Here is a 22,541-nt window from a genome sequence, read left to right on the forward strand (position 1 = left end):
AGTGGTGGGGGGTGGGAGGGATGGGGTGGCTGGGTGATAGACTTTGGAGAGGGTGTGTGCTATGGTGAGTGCTGTGAATTGTGTAGGACTGTTGAATCACAGACCTGTACCTCTGAAACAAATAATACATTATATGTCAAAAAAAAAAAAAAAGAAGAAGAAGATAGCAGGAAGGGAAAAATGAAGGGGGGGAATCGGAGGGGGAGATGAACCATGAGAGACTATGGGCTCTGAAAAACAAACTGAGGGTTCTAGAGGGGAGGGGGGTAGGGGGTGGGTTAGCCTGGTGAGGGGTATTGAGGAGGGCACATACTGAAAGGAGCACTGGGTGTTGTACACAAACAATGAATCATGGAACACTACATCAAAAACTAATGATGTAATGTATGGTGATTAGCATAACATAATAAAATAAAATAAAATAAATTAAAAAAAGGTAACCTATGGAATGGTAGAAGATATTTGCAAATGACATGTCAGATAAAGGGCTGGTATCCAAGATCTATAAAGAACTTCTCAAACTCAGCACCCAAAAAACAAATAATCCAGTCAAGAAATGGGCAGAAGACATGAACAAACGCTTCTCCAAAGAAGACATACAAATGGCTAACAGACACATGAAAAAATGCTCCACATCACTTGCCATCAGGGAAATACAAATCAAAACCACAATGAGATACCACTTTATACCAGTTAGAATGGCAAAAATTGACAAGGCAGGAAACAACAAATGTTGGCAAGGATGCGGAGAAAGGGGAACCCTCCTACACTGTTGGTGGGAATGCAAGCTGGTGCAGCCACTCTGGAAAACAGTATGGAGTTTCCTCAAGATGTTAAAAATGGAGCTACCCTACAACCCAACAACTGCACTACTCGGAATTTACTCCAAAGATACAGATGTAGTGAAAAGAAGGGCCATATACACCCCAGTGTTCATAGCAGCAAATAGCCAAACTATGGAAAGAGCCCAGATATCCATCAACAGATGAATGGATAAAGAAGATGTGGTTCATATATACAATGGAATATTACCCAGCCATTAGAAAGGATGAATACCCACCATTTGCATCAACATGGATGGAACTGAAGGTGATTATGCTAAGTGAAATAAGTCAAGCAGAGAAAGTCAATTATCCTATGGTTTTACTCATATGTGGAACATAAGGAATAGCATGGAGGACCACAAGGGAAGGGAGGGAAAACTGAAGGGGAAGAAATAAGAGAGGGAGACAAACCATATGAGGCTCTTGACTCCGGGAAACAAACTGAGGGTTGCAGAAAGGGAGGTGGGTGGGGGGATGGGGTAACTTGCCCAGTGGGAGCTGTTCCAAGGACACAGCCTTGAGACAGATGTGGCATTGAGAGCCTCTGGAGGGTACAGGAGGCTGAACGCAGTTAATCTGTGTAAACTTTTCAGATTCTGGTGGGCTGGTGCAGAAATCTACTCATCTTGCTGCCACCCCAGACAAGCCCTCTAGATAAGCTCCCTTGTTCCCTTAAGAAAATTGCCACCTACCGATTTGGAGTGGACTACCTCTTTGTCTTTAGTGCCCCAACCCCCCCACCTCCCCAGCCCCGTGTACAGGAAACTGGCTTGTGAACCAACAAGGCCCCAGACCTTCTCTTGAACCAAAGGTAACGGTGTTCCCGTCTGGCAGCCACACCGACTCTCCTTTCTCTGGCCCTAAGGATCCCTGGCGCTCCGAAAATCAGTTCTCCCATTTATCCGCCACCTCTTCTGGCTCCAGCCCCACCGCTCTCCCCCCATTGACAAACAACAAGCAAACACAAAAAACCTCTCTGTCTCTCCCTGCTTTTCTAGCTTGGGAGCTTCCACCCAAGTGGACTCAGTACCTACCTGACTGCACCTCCGTCCTCTGTGAAGACTGAGGGGACACTCAAAGGCTTCAGGGGTCTGAGCAAGGGGAAGATGCACACCACTGGGCCTCTGACCCTCTCCTTTCAAGGACAGGGTCTTTTTTTCTAGCTGACAGGAGTCAAATTCGGATGATAAATAAGCACAGAGAGGGAGGTGAATACTCTTTTATTCCTTGGTCACTTCTTTCAGGTGTGAATGCCCCATCTCCTATAACTCCCCTTTCCCTGTTTTCTCCTGAGGAGGCCTGAGCACGTCACCCAAGGAGACAGGCTGCCTGACTTTATGAGGATACAGCCTCTTTGACATTACGATCTGTGTGTCCAGGTCTTGGTTCAACACGGAAACATGAAAGACTGGTATCTTACAGACAACTGACATCATTCACCACGGAGGTCAGCTGTGGGCTTCCAGATGGAAGCCAGGGGAGAGGCCCTCCATTTCCTGGTCTTGTTTCTTTCAAGTGGAGCCTGCTGGATGCCTCCCAGTGGAAATCAGTTGAGCAGGTCCGGTGGTTAGTGGAGATCAGAAATGCCTGCTCGTAACTCAACCACTCTGAGAGTTTATCACTGCAAGACGAGCTGGTGGTTTTGACCGATACACCATTTCACAGTGGCTTTTTTCCCCGCCTTGATCATACATTTGTTTCATTTATATCCACAATGAATCATTGGCTAAAGTTATGGATCACGAGGAACATTCATGTTGAAATAGAACATGTTAATGAAGAACATAAAAATGATCACTCAGAATTCACCCGAAGATTCTTTAAAAATAAAAACAATAACTGTGAAAAGTTTAAAATTTACAAAAAAGGTGGAGAAAAGTTATAAAATTACAAATCAAGTACCATGTATTCACTATGCCATATTTGTCATAATTGTTTCCTATCTTCCTTTTTTAAGGTAAAAACATTTAAGGATAAAATCAGGAGCTCACTCCCTCCCTTCCCCTCCCTTCTTCCTCAGAGATAACCAGTGTGTTGAGTGAAAGCTAATCCTCTGCACATTTACACACTAGTCCATATGTCTATATGTATAAATATATGGTCTTATCCTAAATATACATATGTATTCTATTTTTGATATTTATCCATATTGATTGCCAGAGATCCCAATCTAATAAATTATTCTATAGGACATCAAGATGTCTTCAGCACTTAAATAAACACTTGGAATGTAAGTACTTGGAAACTAAGCATGAATATTATTTAACATACAATGTGTGGGGTTTTCTTAGGCTCTAAACCTCAGAAACATAAATCAAACATTCAAAGGATTTTTTTGTGTATTTCTGATGTAGCAAAAAGTAGTTAAATTTCAATCTTCATTTTAATGCATCTATTTTTATCCCTGAATGAAATGTAGTATATAAAATGTCATTGTGAATCTGTCCATAGATTATGTTCTTTCTTTCATAATAATTTTAAAGTTAATTCAATAATATGGAGCACTTATTAAATGTAGATAAGTGAGATTTTTCTTTTTAGATATATATTAATGGATATTAAAGACTTTGATAAAATGAACTTACAGTGTAAGCTTTAGTTGTAACATATTGATCTAAAGTAACATATATTATGGAAAATAACTTGTTTATTTAATATTATGCAAAAATATGCTGTGAAAAATTATTTTGAAACTCAGGGGATTTTTGATGTTATATATTACAATGAAAGGAGTTTTAGAATCAAAAGTGAGAAATCAAGATTGATTTAGACCAACCTAAAATTATACAAACAAGACAAGGATTTAAAAATGTGTTAATTCCCATCACCCCATTTCTGGCCCAGATGATATTATTGCCTCCAAAGTAGCTGACTTGCTGTTAATCACCTAGTTGAGATTAAAAAAAAAAAAATCCCTAAACCCAAATCACCTACCCACAGATTGATGTACTAAATGTTTATTGTTTCACAAACTGAGTTTGGGGCGGTTTATTGCACGGAATAGTTAAGTAGAGGTGGACAGCCACGAGTCGATATGGTGGCTTTTGTTTGAAACCCGGACCCTTAACTCAGACAACTTCCTTCCATTCTTCTCACTGACCTGGAAACACCAAGATTAGTCCATGCTCTAAGTACTTGTATGGCTCTTACTATGAATTAATCACAGAGATAGATGCTGGAGATCACGCTGTGGGGGAAACCATACCTGACCCATACGTTCTTGGGTTTTAAAGTCTCACTCATAATGTATGATAACTAAAAAAAAAAACGGGGAACTGATACAGTTTTTATTGGAGACAGAGAAACAAACACCAGGATGAAATGCTTATAGTCAAGTTTATAAATCACAGATTTAGGCCAATGTAGCTGGCTTGTTCTCAGTATCAAGCACTATTTCACGTCCTCTTGAGATGGGCTCAGTCTATCCATCTTCACAGACACCTTCTCTGAGCTCCTAATTTCCTAGCTGATGTCCTGATTCCAGGTGAAGGGCTTCATCCGTTAACCCAATATCCAGGAGCTCCTTATCGACAACCGGGCCACTTCATCGTCAAGACCACAAGAGCTAGATCTCCACGTTGCTGGGGGCCACACAGTCTCCAACTCACGCTATACTGAAATCCACAGCCACCTGAACCAGTGAATGTCCTCGGTCCACGGGTAACACCCCAGCCCCGAGGCCTGGAAGGAAATGGTTCCTCCAGCAGCTCCACAAGTAAGCTCGTCTTACGGGACCAACAGTCCACTGCCACGGTTTCCTTACACACGTTAGGCAGTAGGATGTCCCTTTAGGAGGACATAGCTTCTCTTTCCTTGGAGGCATGAACAGGACAGCAGAAAACAGAAGAGTTAAAAGAGAAAGGAAAGACCCTACAACTGAAACAGTATGTTGAAGTAAACAAATTTGTTTCTACTCATATCCTGGTTCAGGTCATTAAAACCATTAAAAACGCTGCCCTCTGTGCTGGAACAAAGGCTGCGCCCCTAACCACACGGCCTAGGCAGCCCTCCAGCCAGCATCTTCCCGCTGGGCTGGTGCTGCTGTGCCTTGCCCTGCCTGAGACCACAGAGAGCGGGCTGGAGCTCTGGCAGCCCTCTGGGGCAGTGTGACACCGTCGGGTGCATGCTAAGTCTTCCTGGGAAGACGTTTCTCCGTGTCCCTGGGAGAGCAGGGGCACAGCACCTGCGCTGTTGCTGTTTTAAGGAAGACGCGGATGAAGGACGCCGCCTAAGTTACCCACTGCTATGTGCCACGCACCCCAAACCTTAGCAGCTTCAAACACAGACACTTACTATCTCATCCTTTGTGGGGGTCAGAAACCAGAAGGAGCTTAGCTGGACGACTGAATTGCAGTCCATCAACCAGGACTGTTGTCTCATCTCAGCCTTGACCGGGACAGAACCTGCTTCCATGCTGGCCTGCGTGGCCACTGTCAGGATCCGTTCTGGGCCGGCTGTTGGGTTGGGGGCCGCAGATCCTCACTGGCTACTGGCAGAGCTCCCCCTGGTTCCTTGCTATGCGGGCCTTCCTACAGAGCAGCCCCCAGCATGGCAGGCTTCTCCAACACTGACCCCTGCCTAGGTCCCACCTAGCACAGAAGTCTGTCTTCCCCCACTCTAATCTTGGAAACCACACACCTCAGTTTGGCTGTATTCTACTCAGTAGAAGTGAGTTGACCCACAATCAAGGAGAGTAGAGTTATTTTTTGGACATATTTTTAAAACAGACGCAGATGCTGGTGAGTAAGGATATGCTTGGCTCGAGAAAGCCCCAGGACAGAGAAAGGAGAGTGGTTTGCTTCCTCCATGGGAACACCATTCCCTCCCACCTGGGGTGGGGGTGGGGGACGAGAAGGGGCAGGCAGCCTTCACTAGAAAAAGAGAAGGTCCTGCAGGGTTGGGTTGTCCCCTCTCTGACCCTTGCAATCCTTCAGTCTGGGTCGCAGGGGAGGAAATATGAAAACTTACAAGGATCTCGGACTTTAATCAGAGAGCTGGTTTCTCCCAAACAAACTGCATTACATTTGTGAGTTCACTGGACCCTGATCCTCAGTTTCTTCATCTATGAAATAGGGATAAAAATGACATCGATCTTGCAAGAGTTGCTTTGAAGATTGGGTGAGATCGGTTAAAGGGAAAATGCACTTTGTGATGTGTAAATGTTATAGAAAGTTAGTTTTTATTAGTAGCAAAAACAAAGCATTAATATTCTGTCACCCTTTTTTTTTTTTTTTCCTATTCCTGCCACTAAGCACAGCCTCATCTTCTCAGGTTTGAGACACCCCCCCTTCTCTATCATATCACTACCAGTAATCGAATGTTCAAAATGCCACTCTTGGGCTAACCAGGCTGTTTTGCCCCAGGTTTGTACACTAACAAGGTCACAAATCACACACAGGGAGATAATAAGATCAGAGAGACTTCCTCATCCTCCTAATTCCTATGGTACTGACTAAAGCATATGGGCTCTCTCCCTCCTTCCTCCTCCCCCCACACAGGTGCTCTCCCTCTCTCTCAATCTTTGTCTAGGGTGAACATTTTAAGAAACCTTGTATCTGAGGAAAGAAGAGTTCATGCTGTTTTCCCATTTCCTACTACGAAGCAAAACTAACTCAGTTCGGGACTTCACAGTGTTTCTAGGCTGTGTCTCCCTTGATTAAGTTACTCCTTATTCCCTAATTTACTTCTAGACCATAATATTTGTTAAATCTGCTTCCCTAAGCAAGAGAAAAACAGTTGATTTTATGATGGTTAAGCCCGCCTCTCCCAGGGGTCTTAAGAGGAAATGAGTCGATGATAAGTAATGCCACGATGCGGATGTTGCAGCCGTGGGGAAGTAAGCAGTGGGAATGTGGCCCTAAACACAAGAGCTGCACAGGGGGGGTCGGGGGGGGGCACGGCAGGCACACCTCCGCTCCTCAGGCGTCCACTGGCTCTGAGCGATGGTCCAGCACAGACAAGCCATGCTTCCAGAAGAGTCACGATAACGCCCTCGAACCACAGCCACTAGGGTCCCATGGGAGACATCTCAGAGCGTGATCAGCGGTGGGGAGGGGGGGGGCGCTCCATGGGTTCAGTCACACTGAATGAGTCAGCGGTGTTTCATGCCCCATGGCTGGTGTTTGCTATCTGCACAGATGAAATCTGCAGCGACAGTTCCAGTGGAGGGTGACGTAGGACGTCTTTACTTCCTCTTCTAAGGACAACTGGACCAAAGCCTGCGCTTTAACACAACATTTCTTAGGTAATGACTGAGATGATGTGCTCACGGGCACCCTGTGAGCTCCAGTGTGTTATATGCATATATATATACACACTCTGTTCGGAGGCAGCCTCTGGTCCCTAGTGAAGGGGAGTCCTGATCCCCAGGGCGAAGAGGCCACTGAAGGACTCTACAGGCCTCACCTGCCCTTATGGCCTTTCCCCCCACAGCACCCAGTCCAAGGACAGTGAGCAGCTTCTCTCTGTCAACAAAGCAGGTGAGAGCACATGGGGTCCACTGGGAATGCTACGGTCACTTGCAAAAGCCCCCGTCTCCTTATGCCCAATTCCACATCTGTGCCAGCAAGCAGTCTGCTCCAGGATCCTGAACTCTGGGAGGATGGAAAGACCACGGAGAGGATGGGTGTGAGCAAGGGGTACTGTGTGGGGGACAGAGGCAAAGAATATTCTGGGACAAGAGTAGCAATGCTTTGTTGGGGAGATATGGGATGTGTCCTTGCGGGATTACATGTTCTCCCAAAAGGAGATGTGTACTCCATGTCACAGTAGCAACCCCTCAACCGGCAGGCCCTGACTTAGGAAGATCATGGCTATGCAGTGACTAAGCCCAAGGTGTGCACTTAAGCATCACTCTGTTCAGACATGATTTACGTTGAGTGAGAATTAGTCACACACTCTCTTTGAAATTAAATGCATTGGCTTAATTTTTTTTTCTGGCTCTGTTATGATGGTATAAACTATATTTTAAAAAAGACAAAAAATGGGTGGACCTTTAATACACAATCTTTACTGTTGCAAATATTACTTTGGGAAGATTACACCATAATTTTCTGCAGCATCAAACGATAGGAACTCAGGGGAACACACTATTTTCAGTATGAGCGCCAATCCTATAAAGCCCTGGGCAGCTGTGAGAAATCCTATGGGGGTTGTGTGTGCAAAAATTCAGCAATCTATAAAATGGGTTGACTGCTGGGAGAGGCTTTCAGGAATGGGCTGCTACAATGAGCGGGACCCCCAAAGAGAGGATCTCCATTGGGGTTTTCCAAGATGTAGGCCTATGAGAGTGTTTCCCTTGAACCAGGCTCAGAAAGGATTCTGAGGTGCTCTCATGGAACCCAGATAAGGGCAATAAGGAGGCAGCTGCTGTGAGGAGGCAAAACTTTTATTCTTTCAGGTAATGCTGCATAAACATGAAAGTGTCTCTTCTTGGCCCCTCTACCATTAGGGATCCCAAGTCGCTTGTCCGACAGGCACTCTCAATGCACCTTCAGTGGGAACACTTGGACTGTCCTTGAGCAGGAAGAGGATTGCGTTTAGACAAGTGTTCAAACTTAGAGTTTAAAGTAGGACCCAACTGTTGACAGAAAATGAGTTCAGCAATGCAGAAATGAAGAGCGTGAAGACAAGACACGCGTCTCTGCTCAGACTCCACATATGCTAATTATCCAGATCTGAGACAGCCAGAGTTAGGTGGGAGGTGGGGTTAATAAATTTAATTTCAGAAAAGGTCTTCAGATATCCCCACGCTCGTGAACGCAGCACAGCGCGTGCATTACCCCCACAGAGAGCATCTCTAACTGCAGGGAAATGCAGCTGCCAGATGTGACAAGTTACTTGCTAACATGTGAATATATGAGACTCACCAAGGAAACAGTTCTAATGTGAGCTTCAATAAAATTGGAAAAAAAATTTCATGGGTCTCCAAGGCAGGTGAGAATGTTAAAGCAGAGAATATTTCTTCTGGAATGTCAGGGTCTATTACTCTTGTCACTGCCCAAAGGAGAAAGTGATGATAAGTAGGAAGGTAGTTCTGACTGTGTTTCCGGAACATCCTATGCACCAGCCATGCTCTCTTTACGTTTCAGAGCTCAGGATCTACCTGACACTCAGGTTGCTCTCTCAACTCCTCCCTTCAAATAGGTGTCATACAGCCTAGGTTCCTGCCACCAAAAACTGATAACAATCAGCCACCCTCTTGCTTGTTACTCCCTACCAGCTCTCCACCTTCCGAGCAACACCTGACACCTCCTCTGGTGTTAACCTCTGAGATTAGTAGAAGGCATGGAGCATGATGATGAAAATGAACTTCAAGTCAGGGAAACTCTGGGCTCCTCACTGCAGCCTTACCACCACATTCTGCAACTCTTTCTGGGTAGAGAATGAATGACATGATCAAAAAACAAATTTTTTTCGAGATTATGAAATACCCAGAAGATGACAGGCTATGTGTCAAACTACCATAGATCCTAGGGCAAGAGGATTTTTGCTAATAGCATGGTGAAGAGCATCCTTGACCTCCTTGTTCCTCAGGGTGTACACCACAGGGTTCAGCAGGGGGGTGATGACGGTGTAGGTCACTGAGATCAGCTGATCCTGATCCCTGGTATCTTCGGACTTGGGCTTGAGGTAGGCAATGGAGGCACAGCCATAGTGGACGATGACCACCGTGAGGTGGGAGGCGCAGGTGGCGAAGGCCTTCTTCCGGCCCTGGGCAGAGGCGATCTTGAGGATGGTGGAGATGATGAGGATGTAGGAGATGAAGACCAGCCCCATGGGCATCACAATAACAAGCGAGCTGATGATAAAATTAATTATGTCATGTAGAGTGGTGTCTGCACAGGAGAGTTTCATAACTGGGCGGATGTCACAGAAATAATGGGCCACTTCTCTGTCACAAAAGGGCAGCCTGAACACAGAGGAAATCTGAATTATGGCCACAAACAGCCCAAAGCTGAAAGCCCCCCAAACGAGCAGGGCACACACCCTCTTGTTCATGAGGACTGTGTACCTCAAGGGGTTGCAGATGGCCACGTAGCGGTCGTACCCCATGGCCGTGAGCAGGAAGCAGTTGTTGATGGCCAAGGTGAGGAAGAAGAACATCTGGGTGGCACAGCCAGCCAAGGAGATGGGTTGGCTAAGACCTGCAAGGCTGCAGAGCATCCGCGGTACAATGACCAGTGTGTACATGGTCTCGGAGGTGGAGAGCACACCGAGGAAGAAGTACATGGGTGTGTGGAGATGACGAGCAAAGCTGATAATGGTCACAATGATGACATTGCCAGCCAGAGTTAAAAGGTACAACATAAGAAATAGCACAAAGAGGATGACCTTGTGTTCTCGGAAGCTGGAAAACCCCTGGAGAATGAATTCACTCACCACTGTGTGGTTCTTGGTCTTCATGGATGAATTGTTGGGTCAATATGATGGAGACTCAGGCCCGTCAGTGAGTCAGAACATGCCTGTGCCCCGCGCCTGCTCAGGACCAGAGGGGCAACAAGGACCTGCTCCACGGGATGTGTCAGGTGCATGGGTCCTCCTGTGCCCCAGGAGGGAAAAGGCAGAAAACATAATCAGGAAGCAATTGCATGTACAAGGAGTTTTGTATAAAAGCACAGAAGAAGAAACGGATGGGATAGGGTAGCAGGAAGGATACCTGGGCTAGTTTGGAAGAGGTTTCCTCATGAGCCAGAACATGGGTGTTGGAGGCAACTGGAGCTAAAGAATTAGAAAATGCATAATTTTGAGAAGAATTTTCTCATGAATTACAGTTTCAGATTTTTATTTACCTAAAACAAATTGGCCAACCTCTTCCACTTTGTTGAAGTCACAATTTTGATCATCCTCTTAAAGATCTTACCTTCCGAGTTGCTAACTGGGACAACGCTCTCTGCTCTGAGGGGACCTGAGTGTTTGTTCTGTCCCTGTTCCACCTGTCTACATCTTTTCATGAACCCTTTTCACAAATCATTCAACTGCTTCAAACCTGACTGCCCTCCCGAATGTAGTTTTTAACCAGACACATTCCCCCTCTTTCTTGGGTACTGACGGAGCCTCCTCTTGCTCGGAGGGACCTCTCAGGACCAGCCGGGCCCTGTCGATGCACACCTTGTGTGTGTAGGTCAGTTACTAAGTGTTGGTTCTCTTGCAATGTGTGTATTTTCGTGTTTTGCAGCTGGTGCTTGGACATGAATTTTCACAGGTGGTCTGACTAATGACTAGGCTCTGAGCTCTCTTTTCTAATTTCTTTAGAATAATACACTGTACCTCTGGGGAAACAAGTTTGCATACCCTCTCTCACTATCTGGGGAGTTTTAGAGATCAACAAGTTCTCATTTAAAAAAAAAAACAGTTTAATGATAATAACAATAATAATAATAACAACCAGGATAGTTCCTTATGGCACTTTTTGGTTTATGAAGAGTGTTTATATGTATTATTTAACAGCACATCAATCCCATCTGTTCAATAACTATCTTCATCTTGCAGATGGGGAATCTAAGACACCTAGGGTTCGCTGGTTTGCCCAAAATTAGTAAGTCATAGATCCAATCTTCTCATTTTAAGGCCAGTGTGAATTGCCTTTACCACAACTGCCTGAAGAAGCATCATGGCTACCAAACAGGGGAGAAAGAAGACACTTTTTCCCCCCTGGCTTTTATTGAAAAGAATTAAAGGATTTTCCTCACTCTGGGAATGAGATTACATTGGGAAAAAAAAATTGGGAAAACTGGAAAACACTGGGGAAACCGGAAAAATTTTAGTATGTTTACCTTGATAAGTAAATGAAAAATTAGCATATTAGTGACCATGAGTGTCCGTTCTCCTTGGCTTAATACTTCTGCTGCCAATTACTTACTTTAAAGAAATAATCAGAGAGATGTATCAGGATATATGTGTAAGAAGCTTTTATGATATTATTTATAATAATGAATACCAAAAACAATGTAAATAAGTAAAGGAATAATGAATTATAATATATCCATCTGATGGGAACTATGGAGCTATTAAACATCTAATGTTCTGACATGGAAAAATATGATAGGTAGATAGATAGATAGTCAATAATTTTTCAAAAATAAAAAGAAAAGAAGAAGGAATAAACAATGAAGGGAAACATGGAACAGTACACACACCATTAAAAATGGGTTGGAAATAAATATACCAAAATGCTAAAAATATTTTTTTCTGGATAGTGAATGGAGAATCTTAAATGGCTTTTCTTTTTATCTTCCCTATATAATACAGATTTTCTTAATTATTTCTCTTCTAAACAGACCGAAAAAATAACTGTTAAATTCTTCTTACAATGAGACTCCATAATGAGGCTGCAGTGAGGATTGAAGAGAAAAGGAAAGAGAAAAGGTAAATGTAGTGGGTTAATTTACCTTGGAGAAGAGAAAGCTGACAGTATCATGTAAGACCAAGTTAGTCTCCGAACAGGAATGTCATAGAAATTTGAGCACCCAACAGCCAGATCCAGAGGAAATTAACTTCGGTTTTTAAAGAAAGATTGTAGTTGGAAAAAGAAAACCTTTCTGAGCAGTGTTGGAAGTGAAGTACGGCACGTGAGACACTCATCTTGAACGCAACATTTAGGGGGGCACCAAAAAAACTCAGTGATCAAGATGAACACGATTTTGATGCAGTATTTTTTTTTAAAAAGCTAATGCAAAAATCCGTGATGAACAAAATATTAAAATTTTAAATAGAGACAAAATAAAAATTCTGACTATCACCACCGTGGGATGCAAGCAGCTATGTGAGGGCAGATTTTGGAATTTCCTTACTAAAGATTTTGAGGAATAGAAAAATATAAAATATTTTCAAACTATAGGGGGAAATGGAGAGCAAATTATGTGTTCATTTTCTTTTGAGATGTGGTGATAGGCTAGTCTTGAAACCATTGCTGTTTAACTGAGATGCATGATGTGTTACTGAACAAGATAAAACCCCAATCTTATGTAACTGGAAAATCAATCTGACCTCCCAATCCTACCTCCGCTAAGGGAGTTGAGAAGATAAGCAAGGATATAGAAGAAAAAAGATCGAATTGAGCTTGTGCCTCCCTCTCCTCTCTCATCACCCCCTCGGGAAAACGAGGACTCATCAAGACGGCAAAAACCTGGTGAGTGTTAACACCATGATAGTAAGGTCATGACAGCAGAAACAAAATGGCAGCCTACTTCTGTGGAAGAACAATACTTTACACCACTTGCTGTCTTCTTGGATTCTGGATCTTTAGCCAGAAATATCCCTCTACCCTGAAAAAAAAAGTCAAAATATTTCCTTCTAGAGTAATCATGTTCTGCTTAGACCTGACAAGCAATCTTGGGCAAGGGGTTAATCTTATCTGTTTCATTATTCAAGTCTTTCCAATGGGAAGCAAGCTGGGAAAACCCATGTGCTTGGTGGCGTTAAGTCCTTTAATATAATGGAATCACAGGACCTTAGTACTAGGAGGTAATTTTAAAAGCAAGCATTCCTCACAAATAGTCCCCCAAATTCTGCTTCAGTGCTTCCAATGATTGAAAATTCATTATCTTACAAGTTAGCATCCTCTCTCTCTCTCTTTTTTTTTTTTTAAAGATACCAAGTTTACCTAAAAAATAAAACCAGGCTTTTTATATTATAAAAATGCTTTCGGGGAAAAACAGCCATCTGTACAAAAGGATATAAATGGGAACGTTAGATTTCTTTTCCTGTGCTTTGCATTCTCTGGTCCAGGGGTAAAAATGATTCATGTCTGTGTCTTTCTAAAATTTCTGTCTAGAAATTTTCTAAGTACAATTGTGCATATTTCCGTATCATTTCAATTTTACACAAATGAAATGAAACTGCACATACCAATTCACAACTAGCTTTTTTCACTTACTATTATATCTTGAATACTCTTGATAACAGTGGAGTGGATCTATCTCTTCATTACCAATGGTGCACACTTTCCCACTATACAGATCCATATAGATATACTATCATCTATTCTATTGTTGAGTAGCCTTGATTCTTAGAAAATATCACTTTCTATTGACTCAACATCTGTCTCCCTGCAACTTGCCACTTCCCCACATTTTCCTACCTTCTATTTCCTTTTCAGCTCGATAGTGGAAGATTATTATCATGTCTCTGCTAAATTTCATGTCTTTGAATCCATTACCACAGCAAGATGAGCATGAAGAAATATAATATTAATGGCATGAGAATCAATACAACCAAAAAATAATGAAAAACTTAGAGGGAAAATAATAAGAATTTCGAAAACACACACGGCATTCCATTTTCACTTAGTTCTGCCCACAGCCACTCACTGCTTCTGACCTTGGCGAAAGGAAGAAGGAATCACTTTCCAGATAGTGATTTTTAAAAGTCACTGAAAGGGCTCAATCTATTCAGAGGAAGCCGGTAAAAATACCTTGTGTTCAAGAGCCATTTACAAGGGAAGCTAAAACCTACAAAGCAAGGAAAATTCAGCTTTCTCTAGTATCAGAGAAAACCTCAAATTATTGCTATATTTCTTGAAGTTGAGGGCATTGGTTCCTTTGGCTTGAGAAGTAGTCCTGGAAAAAAATGCAGTCTCTTAAACTCCAGATTTTAGGAGCTTTGACTATTTATTATCCCCAAGGGAAGCAAATCCCTCGTGCCAGGTCTCCTGACACCATCCTTTTGAAAATCCCTCTGGGGTAACAAGAGCTAAGGATGAGAGAACCCTAGGGCTTGTCTCAAGAGCTTCGTTAGGAACTTGGGTAGCAGACAAGGGAGATGCTTTCATTTGTTTACTCACTGTTGGGGACTGTTGGGGTTTCAGAAACCAATACTGCATTGGGTTTAGTCAAGTAAAACCACGGGGACACTGGATAAGCTTAAAAAGAGAAGACCCTATATTCTAGTTTTTCAGGATCAGAGAACAGAAAACTTCCTGCAACTTTTCCAAATATGATCAGGGCACACAGAGGGGAATGGCGGCCAGGGCTTCTCTTGTCCAGTGTTGGCCCATAGCCACTTTCCTTAAGGCTCACCAGACATACATCTCTGCCTAGCTCCCATTGAGGGAGACCCACCTCCCACGCTTGGAAAGACAGAGGCTGCTGTCAGGCCCATTCCTCATGCTCCCTTTGGTTCATTCTTGGATCTTGCTGGAGAGAGAATGACACAGCAGATCTCTGCCCCAGTTCCTTTAGTTTCTGGTTCAGCGTCACCATCTCCATCAAGGTTCTCTGGGCACAAGGGAGATGTCTGAGGAGCCATTTCAGCTCTGCGCTGCAAAAGGTGATTGCTGTAAGGGTCTCCCCCCCAGACTAAGAACTTTCTTTCTAAAACCATCCTATTTCCCCTTGGTTAAAAACAGTAATATGTGTTCATTTTAGAAAACACAGAAAATAGGGGAAAAAAAGATCACATAAATCACTTATGATCTCCAACTTAGAAATACCAACACTATTAATATTTTGGTGACTAATTCTCTAATTGGTTTTCTCTGCATTAATGTGTGTGTGTCTGTTTACACACACATACACCCTTATGTTTACAGCAAACACAGAATGACTTGTTTTCGTAGCTCTTTCTCCTTTTCAGTAATATGAGGTCATGCCATACAAACTTCCTTACATCCAGTTCATTTTTTCTCTTAGCCATGTACTGTGAGCCTTTCCCACGTAAGCATTTTTCCATCCTATCCTTTTCAAATAGCTGCCTTGCCTTCTCTCTTGTATGTGTAGTGTGGTGTCAGGATTCAGATGGGCAATGTGCATTGCAATTGGTTGTTAAGTCTTCAAAGGCTCTTTGAGACCAGGTCAGGGTCTCTCAACAGTGACACTGCTGTTCTCAGGGGCCTGATGTGTTTTGTGGTGTGGTGAGGGGTAAGAGTGTCCCGTGTGTTACAAGACAGTTAGCAGCTTCCCTGCCTCCGCCCACTAGGTGCTCCCAGCATCCTTTCCCCTCCCTGCAGCATACGGGGGGGAAACCAAAAATGTCTCTAAGTATTGTCAATACCCGCTGGGGGGCAAAATGTTCCTCCTTTGAGCATCTTTGGTCTAGAGCATTCTACCATCCTCCACCCAGTTTTTTCATTTCATGGGCAGGCACCTTCAGGATACCATTCATGCATTGTACCATTTTTCTTTCTATGCCCTGTATTTCTTGTAAATTTGAAGTCAATTTTAAAGGCTTAATTAGATGCAGGTTAAACTTATTAAACTATATAAACTATATTAAAATATATATACTATAAACTGCATTATACTATATTAAACTATATATATAAATTATATGTAAAACTGTATTAAACTATATATATGCATATATATATACACACACACAACTTTGCATTACTTCAAGTAGTTATCAGATTTAACAAATAAAAATAAAGGATACTTCGTTAAATTTGAATTTTAAACAAACAGCAAATAATTTTTTAGGATAAGTGTGTCCCAAATATTACATGAGACATATGTACTAAAAATTATTGTTTATCTGAAATTCAAGTTTAGCAAGGCATCCTGTATCTTATCTGGAAGCCCAATCAGGAGGTGCACCCTGTTTGGTTTTCCCACCCTAAGCAATGCAAAATTGATCAGCATTCCGGGTAGCAACAGCCTGGTGCTCTATTCAAATTGATCCCATCAATATTTTATCATTTCATCTTTTGATGACTTTTGTCTAAATCAATTTTTTATTAGAAGTTGCCAACAGTGCTTTCCTAATCATGCCCTTTCCCTTACATTTATTCTGTGAAACTGTTTGTGTATAGAAGTTTCTTTTCATCCCTTAGGGCCAGAGAGCGACGTAGGACTGAGTAGAATTGGAATCAAACTTGGTCCGCCTGATCTGAGTCGAGCGCGTATTCCCATATATCCAGTGGGGGGAAATTCACTCTTTTCATGTTGATGATGCAGGACCACACACCGTCGTACTCCAGCAAGCCCATGTATTATAACCAGCAGAGACGTGAGGTGGCAGGAGGATAGCACGGGGGTAGGAGTGGGGTCTGCAAATGTTAGCAAACCCACAAGCAATCCTGTAAGCAGAAGAAACAAAAGCTCTAGAAACAAGGGATCAATGATGGCATCCAGAGGAGAAGAGGGTGATGCACACTAAAGGATCTGCAGTGTTCCTCTGCTCTCCTCTCATTCTGGCCACGAAGTCTGAGTGACACACTTCAAAATAATCCTTGCAGTCAGTATCTGGCCAGCGATGTGCCCTAGAAAATCAAATTGCTTGTGGTTTCTGAAAGAACTGGACTTGCTGCCACAAGGACACCATAAAAGGCAGGTCAGAGGAGACTGACTCTTCTTCAGCAAGGTGACGTGTGCCTGGGGTGAAGGGCATCTACACACCAGAGCCAGGCACCACAAGGGACTTGATCTTCCTTTTCATTTGTTGACTTTATTATACTGTATTTCCAGTAAATTAAATGTATAATTAAATATCCTGTGTTTAAAATAATAGAAAGGATTAGAGGCTATATCTTGTCCACATTCTATATATCTCAGTAGGGCTGGCAGGCCATCAGTTATAAAAGAAAACACTCGATGATATTACCATAGGAACGAATTAAAGAGTATGGCCTTAGGTGCTGGTTTTTCCTTAGCATGGATGCAAAAACGAGATTCATGTTTCTCACGAAAGATCAACAATGGGTGACAGAGTTGTCTAGCATGCTTCAAATGCTCTTCAAGAGCTTTTCTTCTTTTTAGAAAATTGTCTCTAAGGAAAAGAAGGATTTATTAGGCTGCAACATCATGATAGAAAAAATCAATGAGTTAATTGCTCATTTATACCTCTAATAAATATTTATTGAAGGTCTACACATGCCCTGCACTGTGTGAGCACCAGGTAAAGAGCAATGATTCAAACACACATTGTATGTGACGAGGAACCAGACAAAAAAGATGTGAATTTCATAGATTGTTATGCATTCTTTGATAGGGTAAGACCAGAGTAATAGGGTTATAATAAGTAATCTTCTGACATGCACTTTAATATACTAAATTGCTTATATCCACCAGGAAGCAAAAGCCACAAAGATATGCCTGGTCTGGTCTATTTACCATGAAAAATGAATGAATTAGCATTTGGAGTTATCTAGTGAGTTTGAGTGATGTCTCAGAGACTGGTCAGCTTCTGTGAGTTTACCATTGAGATGCGAGGCTTGCGTGGCTAAGACACAAACCCTGGATGATGAGGGCTACACCAAGATTTTCGAATGAGCAAATTCACTGGGCTGTTCTTGGTTCCCCTACTTGATAATTCAGATGCATTCAGCGCTGTGAGTCACTTTCAGGTTTGAAACGTTCTTCAGCCTGTATTTGTGACACTTCAATCTCCTGGTGTTTCTCCTAAAGAGAAGTTTACCGGCTGCAGTCATGTAGCCAATGGTATGCACCTGCCAGTCCGTTCTGCAGAGTGGATGGTGAGTGTCACTGAATGTGGTGACTCACTGAACTTGGGATTGAGAGAGTCAACTGCCCTGTTATCATTTCAGTACGTGATGAACCTAAATACATGAATGAGACACCCACTCATGCTTTATCACATCACTCTGACTTAATTCTCCATCTTGTTATTACATATGGTATGTTTTAGCTCTTTTATTTTCTCATTTCTTCAGGATCTTTCTCCCCACACTGGAGTAGCATAGTCCCTCTTAGGAGCACTGGTTCTTTCAGCCTTTGCTCAGCCTGAATCTTCAGTTCAAACAAACGAACAAACAAGCAAATGGAACCTCATAATTTAGTTCTGCGTTGGCTACCAGTGAATGGTTTAGAAAACCCGCACAAAGCATGCTCTGCAGCTCGGGCTTCTCACTCCCTAACACAAGGAGTTTAAATTGATCATCTTTAAGGTCCTTTACCTAATTTAAAGTTTTATGATGTTTTTCCCTACTTTGGGACTGAGGATAAAAACGGATTAGGAACCTGAAGATCCCATCTGTCTCCCAAGTCACTTCTAACAGACACCCCATGGTTATCCTCAATCCTACCATCCTTCCCGTATTCTGCTTTCAACTCCGTTCTCCACTGACTTCCGCTTTCAAATCTATCGCGACCTCCCGCTTCCTCTTTTCACTTCCACCCATGTGAGCCAGGATCATGGAAGGCGAGGGCATGACAGCTCCCGAACTGTCACCTGGCAGACCGGAGAGGAGAAGCAAGGACTCATCAGCCAGGCTGCAGGAACCACTGTTCTTTGGGAACCACCACAGGGCCACACCGTCCACCTAACGGAGCTGCCTGAACTGCTCCAATCCCAGTTGCCGGCAAATGTTTGGATGCTAGACCTGCAGAGGACCTTAGGGCTTATGTGGTCCAACCTTTCCATTTCAGAGACACAGCTGTGTTGAAAGGAGTCTCAGCTTGCGAGGTATACACGTGAAATCGCTACTTTTCCCCGAAACTATTACTGTGGCTCCATTCTTGTTGGGCAGCATGCTCCCTAATGACATCTTCGACCACCTTCGCGACCTTTTCATCACTTTGTGTTACTAAAACCACCTCACTGGAGTTATTAAACACAATCCTGAGTCTTCAAGTTTTAACTTCATATTCGATGTGAAATTCTCTCCGGGTTCCCTCACCCCCTGCTCCTTCAGCTGCCCCCGAGCCCAGAACAGGGTTTGTGGCGGCAATGGCTCCATCGGTGTTGGGAGGTGAAGGGTGGTGACCACGCCCCTGCACCCCTTTCTTTCCCAGCATGAGCCCCTCATTGTTGGGGGGGAGGTGAGAGGGGGCGCAGAATGAGACGGAGTCGCCCACAGCGTAGGCGCGGTCACTCCGGGCTTGGGTGTAAGTGCCATGCCTGCACATGACTGCCACCTCATTAGAGGAGGTACGGTTGTGGTAAGGTCCTCTTTTTGTTAGTTGTCTCCATTTCTTCAACATTATTGACTGTTCTTTTCTCTCTGTCAGGTATCCAAATGTAGGCGCTCTCAGAGGGGGGCCTAGGGGGGCTTTTCAGAGCAATGTAGGTCCCACCGTCTGCCTGCTCCAGCCTGCCCATCCGAGGCCCCACCTACTTGGCTGCCAATGCAAGCAGTCCACTCCACAGCCTGATGTTACTGGAGTCCCCTCACCTAAAGAGTCGCTCTTTGGGGGGAGAGGCAAGACGGTGGAAGCCCCTATCACCCCCTGTTTTGCCTGTCTACTCCGTGGGACAGAGGCTCGGTCTTGCCACATGAAATGGTGACAATGCATGCTAACTCCCAGCACCCACTATGTCAGGTCCAATCACTTCTTTCCAGACTTTTCCTGCAGCTCCACCAGCTGCAGGAGCTCTTCCAGAACTGTGTTTCATAAAGCGTAAGGCAAAAGATGGCCGTGAGTTCTCAACTTATTGGAGGTGGAGGGAATGACTCAATAATCCCAAATGTTGTGGGAAAAGTACAGGGACAGCATGCTGAATGCCTTCTCTCCTCATATTTAAGAACCTAGCTATTCAGACCTGAGTGTCAAATCCTGGCTCTGCTGTTCACTGTTTGTATGACCTCCCTATTTTTTGAAAAACAAGGATGCTACCAGTACCATTCCATAGGGTTCCTGTGAGTGTTCAATGGGATAAAGCAATATGACTTAGAGTAAGTGCTTGATAAATGTGTATCACTGTTGTGATTCCATGTTTATTATTTCTCTTGGAACACATTCCAATCTCCCCTTTATTATTTCTGACTATGGAAATCAAGATTTTGACAAAGTCAGATATGGTTGGGGGAAACTCCCCTTCTTGCATCTCTGTACCCTACACAGTCCTCTGTCCATTGCTGTGCACACAGCAGCTGCTCAGTGAGAAATGCACTAGAGTTTCTGCGACGCAGCACGTTTCTGAAATGCAAATGCGCCACCTACTATGGGTAAACCCAGGAATAATGTCAATATGATGTGGAAGCTAGTTGCCACAAGATTTTCCCCAGCATGTGAATGTTTACTGCCAGGGAAGGGCGGCTGGACCCAGACCTCACTGGTGCAGTTGTGACGGCCAGGGCCCGAGCACCCACACAAGGAGCAGGTGTTCTCCACAGCTTAGTGTCACCATACGTCTGTCTGGAGAGTGCTCACTGCCTGGTTTTCTCCGGCTTCTGTGCATTTTCACCTTGTCATCTCCTTCCATCCACCGTCCTTTACCTTTGAAGACGATCAAGTCCTATGTCTACTATTGATTTTATTCACTTACTAGAGATTTAACTTTTTTTAACCATTTAATTTATTTAGCAGAAATGCTAATGTTTGTATTAGTGCTCTGGTTTTGCATGATCTGCCACAATATTTTTTTCCCAAAATCCTTGTCATTTTTAGTGTGTGTTTTTGCAGAATGCAAGGACTTTTTAAAATAAACACATATGATGTTATAGCAGAAGCACCCTTGTTATGTTCATGAACTCTTAACTGAATTGAATGAAAACCATTTCTCCCTTTTTGTGACTCAAAGACTTCACTCTTTCCACTACCTGCCTCTGCCTTCCCTCATTGTGTGTCTCTGCTTACTGGATTATTCCCATCTGCTAGCAAATAAGACCTGGCACCTCCCATAAAATACAAACCCTCTCTTGACCCCGCATCTTCCCTCATCGTCATCCCACAGCAAAACTCAGACCGGCATGCTCATTGTACTTCCTCACATCCTATTCCCTTTCCAACCCACTTCAGCCTGGCTTCCATACCTACCAGTCCCCCAAAATTGCCATTGAGAAGGTTCCAGAAATTTCCATATCGTTAGATCCAAAGAAAAACTTTATTCTCTTATCTTCACCCCTCCACAAAATTCAATACAAGCAACCATTTCCTCTAGAATGGCACTCTCTCCTCAGCTTTAGTGGTACATTCTCTGAGATTCTTCCCACCTTACTGATCATTTCCTCTGGTCTCTTTCTGGGTCTTTCCCTTCTACCCATTCTCTAAATATCAAAATTTCTCACGACTCTTTCCTGGGACAAATATCTTTCTCCAGCAGCTCTTTCTCTCTCCTTGGCTGATCTCATCTTGCTCCACTGGCTTTAAACGTAGGCCAATAATTTTCAACCTTATGTCTTTGGTCCAGACATTTCTTCTGGTCTCCTGACTCTTATAACTGCCTGTTTGGCATGAACACATCAGATATCACAAAAACCCTTCAAACTAAAGCATCTCCAAACTGGAACACTTGGTTTTCCTCCCTACATCTGGCATTCCCTCAGTCTTCACCATGTAATGAATGGCATCATCACCTACCTAGTGATTAAAGTCAGAAACTTGGGAATCTTATTTTATGCTTCCCTCACATTCCAATCTGTCAGCGAGTCCTGTTAATACCACTCCCAACAGATGCCTGAACCCCATCCACTTGTCTTCACCTGCACTGCTACCTCCCCAGGCCAATCTATCACCGTGTTTTATTGTCTCCTCCCCATTTCCCAAATGCCACTCAGAAAATCTTTATCACACATAGCTGCAATGGGTGCATGCATGTGTGTGTGCAAATACGTGTGTATATGGATATGTGCATACCTGTATTTGATGAAGAGCCATCAAACCATTTAAAGGTGAATACACACAAATGCCTCTGTGTGTGTGTGTGTGTCCCATTGCTCAGTTTGATTGATGGTTTTTATTACCCTTCAAATAAAGTCCTGACGCTTCCCCATGTTGCACCAGGCTCCCACCGCTGCTCAGCTGCTAGATACACATCTAATCTCATTTTTTGCCTCTGTCCCCTTAATCACTACTATGCTTCCATCCTACTTGTCTTCTC

At 43.5% G+C, this 22,541-nt stretch overlaps 1 protein-coding gene across 1 annotated transcript; it reads right to left on the minus strand.

The window, feature by feature from the left end:
• Positions 1-7,946: 7,946 nt before the first annotated feature.
• Positions 7,947-10,229, minus strand: LOC118013628 (olfactory receptor 10J1-like). The gene has a single exon (XM_035009488.1). It carries the CDS (start codon positions 10,227-10,229, stop codon positions 9,279-9,281), a length of 951 nt encoding a protein of 316 aa, XP_034865379.1. The 3' UTR covers positions 7,947-9,278.
• Between the last annotated feature and the right edge of the window lie 12,312 nt (positions 10,230-22,541).

Source organism: Mirounga leonina, unplaced genomic scaffold, assembly GCF_011800145.1.
Source record: "Mirounga leonina isolate KUSES-001 unplaced genomic scaffold, KU_Mleo_1.0 Mir_154, whole genome shotgun sequence".
In the NCBI taxonomy this organism is placed as follows: Eukaryota; Metazoa; Chordata; class Mammalia; order Carnivora; family Phocidae; genus Mirounga; species Mirounga leonina.

Bases quoted from the DNA above. Each gene is read 5' to 3' on its own strand.
- LOC118013628 (XM_035009488.1), bottom strand. From the start codon at position 10,229: ATGAAGACCAAGAACCACACAGTGGTGAGTGAATTCATTCTCCAGGGG.